This window comes from Chelonia mydas, chromosome 10, assembly GCF_015237465.2.
Source record: "Chelonia mydas isolate rCheMyd1 chromosome 10, rCheMyd1.pri.v2, whole genome shotgun sequence".
Classification (NCBI taxonomy): domain Eukaryota; kingdom Metazoa; phylum Chordata; order Testudines; family Cheloniidae; genus Chelonia; species Chelonia mydas.
In genome coordinates this window covers 50,276,578-50,295,718 of record NC_051250.2, presented here as the reverse complement: position 1 = coordinate 50,295,718, position 19,141 = coordinate 50,276,578, and the positions used below count along the sequence as shown (strand labels likewise).

Below are 19,141 nucleotides of genomic sequence, written 5' to 3'. Positions count from 1 at the left end.
TTGGAAAAAATAACCCCAGCTATACATACAATATGATGGGGGCTAATTTAGCTACAACTAATCAGGAGAAAGATCTTGGAGTCATCATGGATAGTTCTCTGAAGACGTCCACGCAGTGTGAAGCGGCAGTCAAAAAAGCAAACAGGATGTTAGGAATCATTAAAAAAGGGACAGAGAATAAGACAGAGAATATCTTATTGCCCTTATATAAATCCATGGTACGCCCACATCTTGAATACCGCATACAGATGTGGTCCCGTTATCTCAAAGAAGATATACTGGCATTAGAAAAGGTTCAGAAAAGGGCAACTAAAATGATTAGGGGTTTGGAACGGGTCCCCTATGAGGAGAGATTAAAGAGGCTAGGACTTTTCAGCTTGGAAAAGAGGAGACTAACGGAGGATATGACAGAGGTCTATAAAATCATGAGTGGTGTGGAGAAAGTGAATAAGGAAAAGTTATTTACTTGTTCCCATAATATAAGAACTAGGGGCCACCAAATGAAATTAATGGGCAGCAGGTTTAAAACAAATAAAAGGAAGTTCTTTTTCACTCAGCGCACAGTCAACCTGTGGAACTCCTTGCCTGAGGAGGTTGTGAGGGCTAGGACTATAACAGGGTTTAAAAGAGAACTAGATAAATTCATGGAGGTTAAGTCCATTAATGGCTATTAGCCAGGATGGGTAAGGAATGGTGTCCCTAGCCTCTGTTTGTCAGAGGGTGGAGGTGGATGGCATCAAGAGAGATCACTTGATCATTACCTGTTAGGTTCACTCCCTCTGGGGCACCTGGCATTGGCCACTGTCGGTAGACAGGATACTAGGCTGAATGAACCTTTGGTCTGACCCAGTATGGCCATTCTTATGTTCTTATGAGAGGATTTCTTGATCAGTGGACTATCTGCCTGTGGTAGCTATAATGTGGTTATGACTGTAGTATCTAGGTACCATGCTAGGCTGAAAGGCTATGTAGAGTATTTTATTAATATGTACAAGTGGAAGCTCTGCCTTTTCACAAGGTTCCTTTAAATATGAAATGTGCAAGGGAAAACACGCATGGTTTTTAGAAGTCCAATATGTTGGAAAAATTGGTATGTGTGGGCTGAATAATTGATTTTGATTCTGGTTTTAAGCTCAACTTTCCCTTCTTTGCTTAGAGGGCATCTTTCTTGCTCAGTAATAGGCCCAAGTAGCATTTAGAAAACAAAAGAAAATCAATCGCCAAAAAAACAAAACAAAAAACCAAACTAACTGCAGATTCAGAAAAGATTGCAGTATTTAATTATTTTAATTGGTTCTGTATTACCAGTATGAATTATACAGTTGCTATAGTCTCTGGCTTTAATTTCATGAGGACAAATTACCCAGTGTTTTCATGTATATTCATAAATTATGACTAAGGCTACGATTTAGTCACGGGTATTTTTAGTAAAAGTCATGGACAGGTAAACAAAAAGTCATGACCCCATGACCTGTCCATGACTTTTACTAAAAATACTAAATCTTACCTACTGGGAGCGGGGTGCTCCTGAAGATTCTGCGGAGGAGAGAAGGGGGGAAGACAGAGTAGGGCGATGCTTCTGCAGGGGGGCAGGGGCGCAGCCAGGGGCCCCCCCCGCTGCCACTGGAGGGGGTCTGGCCTGGGGCCCTCTGCTGCTGCAAGGGGCGGCCTGGGGCCCTGCTGCTGCTGGAGGGCAGGGGAGCGGCCTGGGGCCAGGCAGGGGGTAGCCCAGGGCCCTGCCACCACTCGTCCGGGCAGAGGGCGTCCTGTGGCCCTGCTGCCGCCGGTCCGGGCAGGGGGTGGCCTGGGGCCTCACAGCCCCACCACTGCTGGTCCAGGCAGGGGGCATCCCAGCATCCCACTGGTCTGGGCAGGGGGCGGCCCAGGGTCCCACCGCCACCAGTCCCAGACTGCTGCTCCAGGGCAGTGCAGGGGACCAGCTGCCTGGGGCTGCCAGAACAGCAGCCGGTGAGGCTGGCCCCAAGTCTTTACCAGCTGCTGGGGTGGTCCTGGGGTCAGCTGCACCAGTGCTGCAAAATTCACTGAGGTCATGGAAAATCACAGAAGCCGTGACTTCCGTGACCTCTGTGAATGATTCGCAGCCTTACTTGTACTATATACCCCTGACTAAATCTTGGGTGTTCTGGGAAGATCTGGGGGCACCCGCTGGTGCTGGGGGGGCTCAGGGCGCCTGCTGGTGCTCATGGGGTGGTTCCAGGGAGACTTCTGGTGCTGGAGGGAAGCTGGGTGCCCACTGGTGCTCGGGGGCGGCCTGGGACTGCTGTTGCTGCTTCTGGTGTTTCTGGCAGGGGTGACCCAGGACCACCGTTTCTGCTTGGGGGCAGGGGGTGGCCCAGGACTACCGCTCTAGCTGTGGGGGCTGGTGCAGCTGGCCCCAGGGCTGTCCAAGCTGCTCAGGCAGCCCTGGGGTCAGGCACACCAGCAGGCTGCAGAAATCACGGAGGTCCCAGAAAGTCACGGAATCCGCAGCTTTAATCATGACTTATATTCAATAAATTATGCCAATGAATATAATTAAGCCAGCCCCAACAAGTCCTGAAAAACTCATTGTTACATAAAAAGAAAAGGAGTACTAGTGGCACCTTAGAGACCAAATAAATTGGTTAGTCTCTAAGGTGCCACGAGTACTCCTTTTCTTTTTACGAATACAGATTAACACGGCTACTACTCGGAAACCTGTCATTGTTACATGTTTCCCATTTCTGTTCCAGAAAGAGGATGCTCTTCAGTTTAATTCTTTTCTCTACCAGCTCTAATCAATACAAGTTGAGGGCCTAATTCCATTAGGTGCTGGGCATCCTTATCTCCTCATGACTACAGTGGGAGTTGAGGGGTATCTGCCCTTCACAGGAAGTTCTCTGCACCTCACAGCATTGGGCCTTTTGTTAGCCAGCCTTCCCTCTCCAAAAAGTCTGGTCTTTTCTTATCAGAGTAAGCACTGCCTTTTCAGATCCCAGAGCATGTTCTTCAGATAATACAGCATTTTGCAGGCCCAGTGGGCTTGGCAATGCTGAGAAGAGACCCCAAGCCCCTCTGTAAACAAATGAGTTCCATTTCATTTTAAAGGCTATTGTGCTCAGAGCAGGATTTAGACAAAATGTCTGTACTCTGCTAGCACTCTCACTGTTGATTCCACTGGTGAAGCAGCAGTGGTACTGGTGCGCAGTAGGGAAATAGCTTTTACGTATAGGTTTTATGGTCCCCCTGTTATCAGAGAGGACCAGCATGTTGTAAAAGAGTTAATAAATTGAGGGACCTCTGGATAGGAGATCATTCTCTGCTAAAAGGCTTACAGTCTTGTGTCTCTGGGCTCACATTAGCTGTGCCAGCAGTGACAGATCCACCTCCAGAGGGGAGGAGAGGGAGGAAAAGAAAGGAAAGGAAAAGAAGAAAAAGGTCAGTGTAACTCTTCTGCAGGGAGAGGGAACAGTCTGAGTTCCTCACCTGCCAGTACTAGAGCAGGCCCAGAACAAGCTGGGGCTGAACAGAGAGAGAGCAGAGAAGGCTTGAAGAAGGGCTATGAGAGCAGGAAAAGCTCCAGCCTAGAGAAGAGGTGACAAGGTCAAAAAGAGGGAGAACACAGAAAAATAAACTCTGCAGCATGGAGCCCTAGAGAGAGCCCATGGAGAGCTGCAGCATGGAGCCCTAGAAACAGAAAAGGGGGGCCATCTCTACAGGGATAGAAAGACAGATCAAACTACCTTAAAGGATAGAAGCAGCACAAATAGAGTCTGAAGCGGAATAAGGACAATGGAGCTAATAGCGCCCATAACAACTTCAGATGCTGTAACTGCTGATAAATCAGTACAGCCAAAATGGATACGCCATTCTGAGCAGTTTCATGTGGCATCAGAATGTGTAAACAAGAAAAGGGCCACGACAGACAGGGTTACAGAGTTGCCAATTCCCCGATTGTGACAGTGCTGAAAGTGATGAAAACGAATCCAGAAAAAGGAAAAATCCACAGCAGATTGGACAACCGACCTGCCAATGGCTGATTGTGGCGGTATTGAAAAAAGGTAAAAAAGAGCCAGAGAAAGTGATGCCCATGTCAGTCATGACTATGGAGTAGCAGATATTGGTGCGTGCTACTGGTCAGAATGAAGTTTCTGCTCCTCTGCTGCCACATCCTACTGAGGAGCAGTTCAATGAAGATCATAGACCACTATTGGATTAATCAGCAAGTTTAACAGTTCAGTGGTTAAAAGTAGGAACTTTGATGCCAGCCATACTACAGGGGAACCTTCATATTCAGAACCTCAGAAAAGAGTGAATTTAGGGATTCTCCCAGTTAGGCATCTACTCATGATGGAAGATACCACTTGGGCTGCTTCCAGCCGACAATTTTTTATAACCAGTACTGAGATTTCTACTATACAGCACCATTTTGAAATTCATCAGGAGGAAGGGATGGTGTTCTCGCACATGGCTGTTGCTGGAGTGGGAATCTGGTTTGCCTGTATGTCTGGACCTACACTCCACATATTCCACAATGAAACACTTAATCATCTCCAGGACATTAACATTGCCATTCCTGTATACAATATGTCATGAGGACAGCAATGTGTTTCTGTTACTGTTTTACTGTGCTATGGATTATGTTATTTGGAACAAATCTGGGCATTTCAGTAGCACTTCCAGTTCCTTGTTAGCAGAGAATTCCAAGAGGAACTGGAAGGGACTGGTATCCATTTATGAACATAATGGCTAAATTAAATTCCTTATAATGGCTTTTAAGCAACAAAAACAAATCCAGAAACAGTCTGCCCTCTAATTCAGGATCTAAAGATGATGACGAAAAATTGTCCTGCACAATGAAAGACCAAGTTCCCCTAAGTAACACAATTGTGCTAGGAGTTTCCACAGAGGTCCATTACACAAAGAAGGAACTTGTCTACATCATCTGGGTCTCTAACACTGTCTCATGGATCAAATACCCTAGAAAACAAGTGTCACAGGGTGAACTGGCCCTTTAAGGGGACTGGGGGATCAGCCTCACCTGTGGCAGGTGTAGCTTACCTCCCCAGCTGGAGGGAATGAGAGAGCACAAGGGTCATGTAACTAGGAATCAGGTCTGCTGGGAGATAGGACAGACTGTGGTCATGCAGAGAGAATGGAGCTGGAAGTGAGCAAGCAGCGAGCCAGGGAGAAGGCCAGTCTAAGCATACAGGAAGAGTCTGAGAAAGGAAAGACAGAGCTACAGGGCTCAGCTGTTTGGAGTCTCAGGGGCGGGAACCCATAGCAAAGGATTGGCATAGGTTCCCCTCATGCAGCTGCCTTGTGAGGTGGTACAGCCATCCTTGCCAACAATGGGATGGGGATGAAGGAATTGATTGGAGCTCAGGAGAGCAGGAAGCTGAGACCTGGGGAAGGGACTGTTGTGAAACAGGATAGACCCTGAGAGGAAGGCTGTGCCAAGCATGATGCTGGGACAGAAGATCTGGGATGGCCTTGTGATTAACTCCAGAAGGGATGGGCATTTGAGACTTAGCCAAGGGAAACTGAGGCAGAGGATGGGCCCAAAGCCAGATTGGGTAGGTACCTGATACAACAGGCCTGAGGACAGGCCCACTGACAGGAGGGGGGAAAGGAGACAATTGCCCAGGGGCCCGGGTGATTTAAAAGGACCTGGGAGCCTCTGGCTGCCACCACCACTGGCAGCACAGTGGGGCTAAGGCAGGCTTCCTGCCCGCCCTCACTCTGCGCCGCTCCTGGAAGCGGCTGGCACATTCCTGTGGCCCCTGGAGAGGGGGGTCTCTGTGCGCTGCCCCTGCCCCGACCGCCAACTTCGCAGCTTCCATTGGCCGCAGTCCCCGGCCAATGGGAGCTGCGGGGGCGGTGCCTGCAGGCAGCAGTGCACGGAGACCCCCCAGGCATCCCTGCCTAGAAGCTGCTGCCAGAGGGGTGTGCCAGTCACTTTCGGGAGCCACCTGAGGTAAGCACCGACCCCTTGATTCCCTCCTGCACCCTAATCCCCTGCCCCAAGCTGGAGCCAGCACCCAAACTTCCTCCCAGAGCCTGCACCCCACACTCCCTCCTGCACCCAAACTCCCTCCCAGAGCCTGACCCCGCACCTCCTCCCGCACCCAAACTCCCTCCTAGAGCCTGACCCCGCACCTCCTCCCACACCCAAACTCCCTCCTAGAGCCTGCATCCTGCACCCCCTCCCGCACCCGAACCCCCTGCCTCAGCCTGGTGAAAATGAGTGAGGGTTGGGGAGAGTGAGCAATGGAGGGAGGGGGGATGGAGTGAGCAGGGGGCAGGACAGGGGCATGGTCTCAGGGAAGGGACGGGGCAGGGGCGGGGCAAGAGTCTTTGGGTCTGCGTGCTTAGACAGTTGGCAACCCTACTGAGCGGGCATATGGAAGCCCTGGTTGTGCTGGAATAGCTCGCTGGGCACCAGCAGCGCAGTTGGCAGCTTGCTGGGCACCAGCCAGCACAGGCGCAGCACTGCCCAAATGTCAGGCGGACTGAGGCTGCGCAGACGCGGTTTGTGCATACGTAGGGGCCCATTCATTGTTCTGCCCTGGGGCCCGGAATTGCTGTCAGCAGGCCTGCCTGAGGACAGTATCACTTGAGCTTTTAAAAGATCAAAACATCTCAGAAAATACCTAAGAAAATCAAATGCAGAGATAATCATAACTCATTGAGTTCTTGGTCTTCAAATAGTCAGTAAAGTAAGGGATTTCTGGGTAGAGGTCATCCCTTAGTTTGCAGCTAAAGGACTTGGGTTCAGATCCTCAAAAGGTATTAGTGCGTCTAACTCCCATTGAAATTAATAGGAGTTTGGCTTCTAAATAGTGCTGAGGATCTGAGCCCAGGGGTCTGGTGTCTTTCTGCTTACACTACACTTTAGGAGATCTTCCAGAATAATAATTAATAATAATAATTAATAATATTAAAAGGTAAGTACAGACAAGACATTGATCCGGGAGAAAGTGCAGAGACCTTGGCTGAACACCAGGGCAGAAGAGTAAATAAAAAACCCTAAGCATTGCTGCTTGCCTGTCCTCAAAAGAGGATAAATTGTAAATCAGGCTTAGAGCCTGTCAAATGTTACTCCAGCATGTCAACATTTGTCAAGGCCGTCATCTTTCCAACTGCAACAAAATATATAAACAAAGAACATTTGATAGTTTTTAAGGCAATTCTGATACCTGAGAAAGTCTGGTGCTTTGGAAATCATATTTTCAAAGTCTGCAAATGCTAATTTCCCATCACCATCCATATCAGCTTCTTCTATCACCTTCTCACAAACTAGAGTGATTTCTTCTGCTGTTAGCTCTTCTCGTGTCAGTTTGTTGAGGGTTTTTTCAAGGTCAGATTTACAAATGAAGTTATCTGTGTTAAAATCTAAACAAGAAGAGGAAGAAAGAAAAGAAGATTGTCAATACCTCTCTCCAGATTAATTTACTCTAACAAAATGTGTACAAAAGAAAACAGTTTAAACAAATGTTTATGTCTGTCTTCAACCGCAGCAAACTTGGGACCAATTTCTCTCACAACAGGTAACTCCCATTTATTTCAACAGGACTTGATTCTGTATGGTACAAGCAAACACTAGGCCAGCATTCAGAAGATCCTGTACTTGCTTGACCAAATACAGAGCATTTCCATCTAACTCAAATCCAAAGCTCTTGGTCAACATCTGGATTCTCCCAAAGACACTTGACCCAGTTTCTGTGGCAAGTGACAGCCTGCATATCTGTTTAGTAGAGCTTATATTCTCTGTAGGTCAACCATAATCAGGCAACGTAATCACATCCATACTTGTAGCCTGAACTTCCAGAGGAGGTCATGGCATGGAGCAACTCACAGAATCAAGGCCTGATCAAGAACACAGCAGTCTGCTTCCCCACCCATAAAACAAATACTTGGGAGGATCAATTAAGGTTTAGTACTCTGCAGAGTACTATTTTTAGTGTTACCATTCAATCCGGGTTTCTGCTAACATTGACATTTTGAGACACCAACCACAGAAGTCATGGGGGAAACAGTAAATTACAGTACTGCTCCATACAACGGTACTAACATACAAACAGCTAATAAGTTGCCAATAAATCTCCATGGAGTACTTCCATGGTCACATGAGCGCAGAACCTAGTTGTCCACTGAGCAGCAATATTCCAAGCCTGATGGAACTGTCAGATTTGCAGCCTTGTATGCCTCAAGATTTAGTAGGTTGTCTGGCAAGAAAATGTACACATAGCAGGTTTGTTTCCTCCTTGCTTTTTTATGATGGGTTATAGCTAAGCGGTTGCCTCTCTTTGCTCTCACTAAGGAAACCCTAAGCAGCAAAGCAGACTGTTCACAAGGTGATGGCTGTTTTTCTTGGCTTAGGCAGAAGCATGCTCCAGCAGGGGTTTGGTGAATATATGCATAGTATTAGCTGGGGAAATGGTGTGTGTGCAGCTACATGGCATTATGACAAATGTCTCTCGATAGATTAGTGAGTTCCCCCCCTTTAACCCCTAATCTTTGAAAGCAGCTGTGTGAGATGATCTGACTGGATAGCAGCCACCCCACTGGTTAGATAATAAAACAATAACCAGCAATTATACAGGCTTCTCCATCCATAGATCCCAATGTGCTTAACAACAAGGTCATTACCATTTCCAGCATCTGATGAAAGACATACAACAGGGAAGTGACTTGCCCAGCATCACAACACAGATCAGTGGCAGAGTCAGGAACAAAACTCAGGCCTCATGCCTTATGGCACACGCATATGGCACTAGCTAAGTAATCACCAGCCCTTATATAGCCAACAATACTCTGACTCTCACCAGAGAAGATAATGGCTGATGTAGGGAACTCGGGTGGCAACACATCCTAAAGGAGTGTAATGGGACTGGAAAGTTTCCTGCAAAGACTCCATCTTTTTATTTTTTTACCTGGTGCCTTGCTCTGTTTTTTATATTTCCTAATATCAAAATACCAGCATCAAAAACACAGCTGTTGTGAGCAAATCACGAGTTTTCTGTTTTATACATTTCAGCTGATGTCACAATCCATGTCTTGGTGGAGATTATGAAAAGACACTAAGGTGATCAGGTGTCCCGATTTTATAGGGACAGTCCCGATTTTTGGGTCTTTTTCTTATATAAGTTCCTATTACCCCTCACCCCTTTCCTGATTTTTCTCACTTGCTGCCTGATCACCCTAACGGACACTCAATTTAGAAACATTTCACCCATCGATTTTGCAATAACAGGTTTCAGAATCTCACATATGCTTTCATTGTCACTGCCGACTGTTCCATTTTACATGGGTATGGATGTAACACACACTGACTAGGAGGTTACACAGACATCTACCAATAATGATAAAAGGGCAGTATTTACAGACCAGCATTTGGTGATTAAATATCTCTACCTAAGGTATTTTGCAATTACTTCTGCAAATGTATAACAGAATGCCTGTTAAAAGACCATTGTGAGCTTTTTTTTTCTAATCAGCCTTTGAAAATAGGTTGAATTAGCATAAGTTAATTTAATTATAAATTTAAGAGGATATTTAGCATGCTGTATTAAAGGATTATAGAATAGTGATTCAGTAGGTATGAATTTATATGTAAGGTCTGTGGCATGTGGCAGCTGATTTTATGATACAGAAAACATTATGGGAGGCTTGGTTTTGCTCTAATTGGTTGGAAAAATATGCTTTCAGCGACCCTGAAAGCAGTTGTTACTTTACACTAGATACTTTAAACATAGCCTAAATGATCACCATGGGCCCTTTCTGGCCTTGGAATCCATGAACTGTTCTCATTGTCCACTGAAGGTAGGAGAAAAAATGGACTTAATCTGGAGCAAGGGAGATTTAGGTTAGATATTAGGAAAAACTCTAACGATAAGAGTAGTTAAACTCTGGAATAAGTTTCCATGGGAGGTTGTGGAATTCCCATTACTGGAGGTTAAGAACAGGTTAGACAAACACCTGGTCAGGGATGGTCTAGGTTTACTTGGTCCTGCCTCAGTGCAGGGGACTGGATTCTATGACTTTGAGGTCTTTTTCTGCCTTACATTTCCATGATTCTATTAATCTAAACGGTTATGAGTAAGGCTGTAAGAAAGGTCTGACGTTTGTTTCTTCAAAAGTTGCGGCCACAGTTTGTTCAAGTTGAGGTTTCAGTGCAGTCATGCCAAAACTGCAACTCCACCTGTCATAAATATAAAGGGAAGGGTAACCACCTTTCTGTATACAGTGCTATAAAATCCCTCCTGGCCAGAAGCAAAGTCCTTTTACCTGTAAAGGATTAAGAAGCTCAGGTAACCTGGCTGTCACCTGACCCAAAATGACCAATGAGGGGACAAGATACTTTCAAATCTGGAGGGGGGGAAAAGGCTTTTGTTTGTCTGTGTGATACCTTTGCTGGGAACAGATCAAGGATGCAAGCCTTCCAACTCCTGTAAAGTTAGTAAGTAATCTAGCTAGAAAATGCGTTAGGTTTTCTTTGTTTTGGCTTGTGAAATTCGCTGTGCTGGAGGAAATGTGTATTCCTGTTTTTGTCTGTTTTTGTGTCTTTTTGTAACTTAAGGTTTTGCCTAGAGGTATTCTCTATGTTTTGAATCTGACTACCTGAAAGATTTTCTTCCATTCTGATCTTACAGAGTTGTTCTCTTATCTTTTTTTGTTCTTCTAATAAAGTTCTGTTTTTTAAGAATCTGATTGAATTTTCTGGGTCTTAAAAATCCAAGGCTGGTTTGTGCTCATCTCAAGCCTCCCCAGGAAAGGGGGTGTAAGGGCTTGGGGGGATATTTTGGGGAAATAGGAACTCCAAGTGGTCCTTTCCCTGTTCTTTGTCTAAATCACTTGGTGGTGGCAGCATACTGTTCAAAGACAAGGTGAAATTTGTCCCTTGGGAAAGTTTTTAACCTAAGCTGGTAAAAATAAGCTTAGGGGGTTTTTCATGCAGGTCCCCACATCTGTACCCTAGAGTTCAGAGTAGGGAGGGAACCCTGACACCACCCAACAGATGTTAGAGACTTTGGGAACAGGCTGGTCTAAAGAGAAGAAGTCATAAGGGAAAACAAGGAGCCATAAGCAGAAGGCTCAGAAGGGGAGGGTCTCGTGTATAGCTGCTGGAGATATTGCTTTTTGAGACCTTCTTAGTAAGTGAGACCCCAGGAGGGGAGACCTTGCTTTGAACTTGGAAAGGTGTGATCCATTTCAAAGACAGGGCAAGCTAAAGCAGTAATTTTGTACTGACAGTGGGGAGTAGAGATATGCTGTGTTGGCCACCTTTGCATCTACCTTTTTTCATTTGTGCTCAATGCTTCTTGGCTGGACCCCGGAATCTAGACGCTAATCTCTAGCTAATAAAGAACTTTCAACCTTTTGATTATTATAGAAATTAGCAGTTTGTTGCCTGAGCTCTGTTATTACTCCTTTGCAAACATCCTGGAAAGGACATGAAGTGGATTTCTCCCAGGAAATTGTTGTGCAAAGATGCAACAACAAGAATATTTTCTACAAAAATGTTGCCAAAGTGCTAATATAAAAAGATTCGATTCACGTTTTCAGAAACATTAGTGCTTCATTTAGCATTCTTCCATGTGTCTAAAATTAGAAACACAAAATGAGAATTTCCTATGAGCAAGAGAAAAATTCAGAAAGTATCTTTGTGTGAACATCATGCTCTCTGATGATCTTCTGGTTTCTAGAATTTAATTGATATTGGAAGTCTGAAACAATCTTATTTATCATCTTTGCTGTTGTCACAATGACATACCACAAGATCTTTTGACATTTCAGTGGACTAAATAATACAGTATATCTAGAGGGGAAGATCCCTGAATTAAACTAAAATAATCTCAAATACCAAAACATCTCTTCCTAGGGTTTGATCCTACATGTGCTTAACTTCAAGAATATAAGTAGTTCCATGGATTTTACAGCTAAGTGCATGTTTGCTGATTGGCCAGAATGCTCAGCCCCTTGCAGAACTAAGACATTTTGCTTTTTGGCTAAGCACAGAGCTGATAGTGAACATCTCTCCTAGGTAGACAGTCAATCTGAATTAATGGAGCCATTTATCTACAGCATCCCCACACATTACCATAGATCTTAAAGGCATAGATTGCTTTGAGCTCTCTGGGAGCCATTTCACTGAGCACAGAGAACATGTCCACGAAGTCATTGAAGCTGAGGTTCCCGTCTCCATCCTCTGAGAAAGACTCCACAATCCTCTCCTTGAAGGGGTTCTCCTGCATAAAACACATAGGCTCATTTTTAAAACCTGGGACTTCACGAAAGCAGCAAGCACAGCAGTCACACAGTGCAGGCTCCAGACTCCCCCCTGCAAACTGCAGCCTAGGAGGTAAAATAGGCTGGTGTGGAGAATAGGATGGGGGCAAGGCAGGTAAACAGCCACACAGATACACTGATCTGGGAGCCAAATCCTGCTTACCTTACTCCTGAAAATAGTCCCAGTGAAATCAGTGGAGCTACTTGTGTGAATCAGGCAAGGAAAATTTGGCCCTGGATGAATTAACTAAAATAATCGGGAATTGTAAAGATTGTATGCAAATTGTTTAGTTTTTAAAAATCTAGATACAGTAAAAGCTGTGTTATCCAGCATTTTATCAACCAGAAAGCTCTATACCAGCATTTCTAATATCTCCCAATACAAATCTTCAATCTAGTAACCAGGACTAGTATACTGCCCGGGAGGTCAGGCAGTTGCACTTTCCTTTTATGCAAAAGAGACGGAAGACAAGTAGTCAGGGATTTATTAAAAAAAGCTGCTTCCAGGGTGTGTCATAGGCACAGGTGCCAGAACTAAGGGTGCTGGGGGTGCTGCAGCACACCCTGGCTTGAAGTGGTTTCCATTATATACAGGGCTTAACGTCTGATTCAATGGCTCTCAGCACTCCTGCTATAAAAATTGTTCCAGCACTCCTGGTCATAGGGTCATTACAGATCAGATTCAGCCCAGTCTCCTACACCTTCTACATCTACTATGATCACTGATGTTGATAATGATGACCCTGAGGCACTGGAAGATCCTGATGTGCCTTCTGAATCATCAAAGAAAGATTAAATTCTGTTCAGTGTAGTTTTAGTGTTGGGTATTTTTAGTGATCTGAGTGTTTGCCATGCGCTGCACATAGTGATATGTGGTATCATAAGATAACCCTACTGGATAGAAAATTTTACCCACATACACCTAAGTGCTTCAAGAAACCAACCACTCTGCAGTGCAGTATTACTACTGGATTGGTGAGTACCTGTATATTATTTTATACATTATTCATTTTATTGTATTCTAGTTCTTTGAAAATTGGTATTCCATTGGTAAGTATAACTCTTAGTAAACCAGAATTTTTGACTAACCGACACCCCCCATCTCCCCAACATGCTGGATAACAAAGCTTTTACTGTATAACAAAAACCCGACACTGTAACAGATACTAAAACATTCTATAATATCACTCCCATGCCTACCAGCATGTGTCAGCTGGTCATTGTTGACTTAAGAGTCAATGTCACTCCCAGAAGTATGGCTTTTTATAGGGGGTAATTTCAAAACTGACTCTGACTTTGAAATAGTGCTGCTCAGTGCGTGGGTCACAGTCAAACGAACGACCTTATATTTCACTAAATTGGGCCTTGACTACGCTACCACTTATGTCAGCAAAACTTATGTCACTCACGGGTGTGGAAAAAAACCCCCACCCCCCTGAGTGACATAGTTTTGCTGGCATAAGTGGTAATGTGCACAGTGCTATGTCAGTGGGAGAGCTTCTCCCGCCAGCATAGCTAGTGCCCCTTGTTGTGGTGGTTTTATTATATTGACGGGAGAGCTCTCTCCCATCGGCATAGAATGGCAACATGAGTGATCTTATGATGGTGCAGCTGCATCAGTACAGCTGTGTCACTGTAAGCTCGCTAATGTAGGTATGGCCTTGGTATCTCTGTGGTCAAAGAACTTCAAAGTTTGCCAGCTCAGGCATTTTAGTGTATATATATTGCTGAGTGTATATTTTCAAACAAATCACATGAATATATTTATGTATCTTTGTAAGTGGAAAATGAAAGTGACCAAGATGGGCTGTATCATTTAAAAAAAAAAAATCATATCGCCTCTAAGTTCCAGGCAGCAAATGAATTGAACAGAAAGTCTACAAGGAAAAATATGAATCCATGCCACCCTTTTTATTCAAAAAAGAAACAGAATCATAGAAGGGCTGGAAGGAAGCTCAAAAAGTCATTGAGTCCAGCCCCTGCACTGAGGCAGGACCTAGTAGCTCTAGACCATCCCTGACAAGTGTTTGTACAATTGTTCTTAAAAACCTCCAATGATGGGGATTCCTCAACCTCCCTACGAAGCTGTTTCCAAAGTTTAACTACCCTTATATTTAGAAAGTTTTTTCTAATATCTAGTGTAAATCTCCCTTGCTGCAGATTAAGTCCATTACTTCTTGTCTCCCTTTAGTTGACATGGAGAACAATTGATCACAGTTCTCTTTATAACAGCCCTTAATATATGTGAAGAATGTTATCAGTAGGGCCCTACCAAATTCACGGCCATGAAAAACGCATCACCAGCTGTGAAATCTGGTCTCCCCCTGTGAAATCTGGTCTTTCATGTGCTTTTACCCTATATTATACAGATTTCACAGGGAGACCAGCATTTCTCAAACTGGGGATTCTGACCCAAAAGGGAATTGCAGGAGGGTTGCAAGGTTATTTGGGGGCGGGGGGGCAGTATTGCCACCCTTACTTCTGTGCTGCCTTCAGAGCTGGGCAGCTGGAGAGCAGCAGCTGCTGGATGGGAGCCCGGCTCTGAAGGAAGGGTAGCAGTACCGCCACCCCCCCCACAATAACCTTGTAACCCGCCCACAACTCCTTTTTGGGTCAGGATCCCTACAATTACAATACTGTGAAATTTCAGATTTAAGTAGCTGAAATCATGACATTTACGATTTTTAAAATCTTATGACCATGAAATTGACCAAAATGGACCGTGAATTTGGTAGGGCCCTAGTCATCAGGTCCCCCCTCAATCTTCTTTTCTCAAGACTAAACACATTCGTTTTTTTAACTTTTCCTCATAGGTCAGGTTTTCTAAACCTTTTATCATTTTTTGATGTTCTGCTCGGACTCAAATTTGTCCACATCTCTTCTAAAGCATTGTGCCCAGAATTGGACACAGTACTCAAACTGAGTGCCAAATGCCAAGCGGAGTGGGACAATTACCTCCCATGTCTTACATACAACACGCCTGTTAATACACCCCAGAATGATATTAGCCTGTTTTGCAACTGCATCATATTGAACTAACACTATAAGTTTTACAAGAAAATAAACAGTACATTTTGGAAATCAAATATATATAAAAAGGGACGCTCCGGATTGGTAAATTTGAATTACAGCCTACTACTTTGTTATGAACTTGCACAGATTTTTTTAGAATCCATGTGGTCCAAAAAGGACGGTAGTATTGTACAGTCATGGGCCAAATATACTACTGGTACCACACTTCCATAGTACCCTATTTCTTTAGGAGCAATTCATTATAGGATGTATCTGGTTTTCATATCTTTTTTTCCTAAGCCAAACAAAAAATACGATGCCAGCAGCAGCCCTACCTTCCTAAATCACTCCACAACCCCCAGCTCAGTGCTTCTATACAATGGAGCAAAATCAAATATGGGAAAAAGACGGAATAACACAAGTCATGACAAATGGCAAATAAAAATTAGTAGCACATTAGGGAAGAGATCTTGTGTGTCATTTTTAAAAACTCAGTGACATTATTTGAACGGTAACAATCGTTCTGTTGATGTTGCTCTCCTGCCAAGACCGAATCACTATGCATTCCTACGGCAATGAGTTTAAGCAATCCCAGCGGCCTTCAAAGGAAAACACTGCAGGCACACGATTGTGGCATTCTGCTGTAAATGATGGATTCCCACTTTATATGAAGTTGACTGCATCTGAAGAAGTGGGTTTTTTACCCATGAAAGCTTATGCCCAAATAAATCTGTTAGTCTTTAAGGTGCCACCAGACTCCTTATTGGTTTTTTTTGGATACAGACTAACACGGCTGCCCCTCTGATACTTCATTACAACTGGATCTTATGTAAGTACAACTTACAGTCTGACACATCAGAGGGAGCATTTGTAATGAACCAGTGCTGGAAAGATACAGATACCATTAACATCAGTGAAGATCAAACCTGGGCCCTCCGGCAGCACAAGTGAAAGACATGGTCATACTTACAGAATAAGTTTACTGCATTTGCATAAGACTAGTTACCAATTTAACATGTCAGACACTTAGAAAAGACAAATAATCCAAGCATGGATTAATGGGGCCTCAGTATGTTTCTTAAATAATTCTGTATATTCGCCCAATCAGTCTTTTAAATTTGAGTAAAAATAATTAAATCTTTCTTATCTATTTCTTTCTTTTACCTTCCCCATATTACATATACAAGGAGGTAGAGCTTTAGCTTGCACAATGGAAAGTATTAGTTACTTTAACAGATAGTTCTCAAATCCTTTATGTAATTCCATTACCTCTGCTCTAAAGAGCACAGATTAAGGTTTCATAATATTTAAAGGAAAAAGCATTTTCACATAAACTGTGGGATTGTGTTCCTTCCTAGCTTCTTGTGTTCCCTTCAGCATTAATTGTTTAAAAAAGAGCCACTGTAAAATTCAAAACCTGGGTTTAGCTTGTTAAAAAAGCTTTTTATGTCCTCTCACAATACAAATTAAGGGAGAGAGAGAAGCAGGAAAGAACTGTTAATGCTGAGAATTTTGCAATCTAATAGACTGCTTGAACATTGGTCTGGTGGGTTGAAATCATCAGAACCCCTTTGGATGGGCTTATTACATTTGTCATTAATCTTTTGATTTTTGGACATGCTACAATGTATATTATGAAACGCAGTCCTGGAATACAATGCACCAAGGCAGCACCTGGCTATTACAGTATGTGTAATTAATTATATGTAAGCTTTTCTGCTGTTCTAGTTATGAATCCTGACATGCAATTTGTTGTTTACTCCTCTGTTATTTTTCTCCAAAGCCTTTTATAAAACATTCATGTTCTGCTTTAATCCCATCCATTTTGTATTTATCTGTGGTTCGATCAGTGAATTCAGAATACTGTGTACTGTGAGCATGAGCTGATTGCGTGTTGGAAATATGAGGTTACTAGGCACAGATAAGTAAAGTAATACTCAGGGCTGTGAACAGGTCAAGATAACCAAGCAGGAGTGGCTTGGTTGTTATTAAGAAATGCCTTTATATCAGAACAAATCTTGAGACTATTCTCCCTTCAGTGTTTGCACATAAATCCCCTTTGACTTTAATGGAGGAGTTTCACTGCATCAACAAGACAATAATATGCTATGTGGACTATTGAGGTTGTGTTAGGATGTTTTAAACAGAAATGGACTTGGCCTGAACTGGTCAGAATGAGAAGTTCCCCAAAATTTGGGGTGTTTTGGTTTGGGCCCAGCTCTACTTTTAGCTTGAGATGTTCATATCATGGATGGATGCTTTAAACAGATAAAATGTTCACTAGCAGATGTGACCCATCGTCTGCTGATTAAAAAAAGTTGTATAACCAAGGGCAGGGGAGATAATTATTTTTAAAACTTCTGGGTCCATCCTGTCTGTCTTTCTAGGTATGCATAAGGGAGTTTTATAGTCTACAATGTGCAATATGATGGCAATCAGTGTTGACATATGAAAAGCAATGCACATTGGAAAGAAAATTTTAAGTAGATGTCATTGAGGCCAATAACTTAGCAAAATTAAAAAAAGGATAGGACATTTATATGGATAACAAATATCCAGAGTTAAAACATACACCTTTTCAATTAACAGAGTCAGCTCAGGGACCTGGACATCACTGTAGTCAGCTCAATTAAGGTGTTAGCTCAATGCGGAGCTGTGGTCAAAATATCAAATAAGATGCTAGTATGCATAAGAAATGGGATAGAGAAAGATGGCATTATAAATGTTTTTGTGTTATGTAAATCGATGGTGCAGATTCATCTGGAATGCTTAAGACCCATATACTAATGCCAAGAGGAGTCATACTTGTAGACAAGGGCACTATGACTAAGATTTTCAGAAATCTAGGAATTACATCCCCATCTCGCACTGATAAGAGCTGGACTCTTAACATCCTTAGATGTAGAGAGTCCCAGCCTCTATGGCCCTAGGTCTCATTGACCCTTTTTTTGCTTTTATACTAAATCTCCTATGTTTCAGCTTTGACATTGCTATTCAAAGACTTGCCACTCTGTGACTAGAGAGCACATATTTTAGGAATGGTTTATGTGAGCACTTGGCCTTTAATATAGAATGGAAGAGAAGAAATGTCTTGACCCCACTTGTGTCTACAATAATAAGTGCAATAATTGATGTAGAAGCAGGAGAAAAGTATCTCTGTAGCCTTTAAAAAGGACCCTTATCTACTGACATCCCTCAAAATAGTAATTTGCTCATGTGGATATGGATTCTAGTAAAGCACTTGACTAGAAAGGGAAAAGTGGAATTGCTAGAGCCTGATGATTAATTCTTAAGTAATTGGACAAATTTCAACTCTGGTCATGTATTGCTATTGAGCAAACTGCAATTTTTTCAGCTGTATTCACTTATCAAAATGAATTTACCACATATTTGCTGCAAATAATTCTTTTCTGTAGTTTGTTTTACCAGTTTTCGGAGAGACATAAATGAATATTTACCGAATATTGTCTGTGGTCTTACCCAATTCTAGTAATTTTCTTTACATTTTAAGGTTCTCTAGGGAGGGAACTTGGGACAAATTTTGCCCTAAGTATACCTGTGCCTCCAAATTGATTTCAATATGGGTAGGTGTGTAACTAGCAGAACTCAGTCCTTTGTCATTTTATTTTTGCCTGTAAAGCACAATACACATGCATGATGCTAAATAAAGATAATAATATCCTAGTCGCCTGAGTGACACATGGAACAATATAGTGCATGCATACCTTTGCCAGACTAAAGTCTCTTTTGTTTCTACTTTCCTCTTTTATAGATCTGGATGATCAACTGTCTGTTTGATTATCAACCAAGCTACCTTCCCTACATAATGAAAAAGAAATGCCAAAATTTGAGACTGAGC

The 19,141-nt window shown here is 43.2% G+C and overlaps 1 protein-coding gene across 3 annotated transcripts in view; it reads right to left on the bottom strand.

The window, feature by feature from the left end:
- CIB2 (calcium and integrin binding family member 2) overlaps nt 1-19,141 on the bottom strand; it is a 123,118-nt gene that overhangs the window by 17,484 nt on the left and 86,493 nt on the right. For 2 of the 3 annotated variants that reach the window (XM_007068342.3, XM_043523574.1), the window contains 2 exons: nt 12,083-12,230; nt 7,179-7,374 (listed from right to left, as the gene is read on the bottom strand). In XM_007068342.3, coding sequence (XP_007068404.1) covers nt 7,179-7,374; nt 12,083-12,230 — 344 coding nt within the window. Of the gene's footprint in view, nt 1-7,178; nt 7,375-12,082; nt 12,246-19,141 lie in introns of those variants that run through there. The other variant, XM_043523575.1, reaches the window with a different exon arrangement.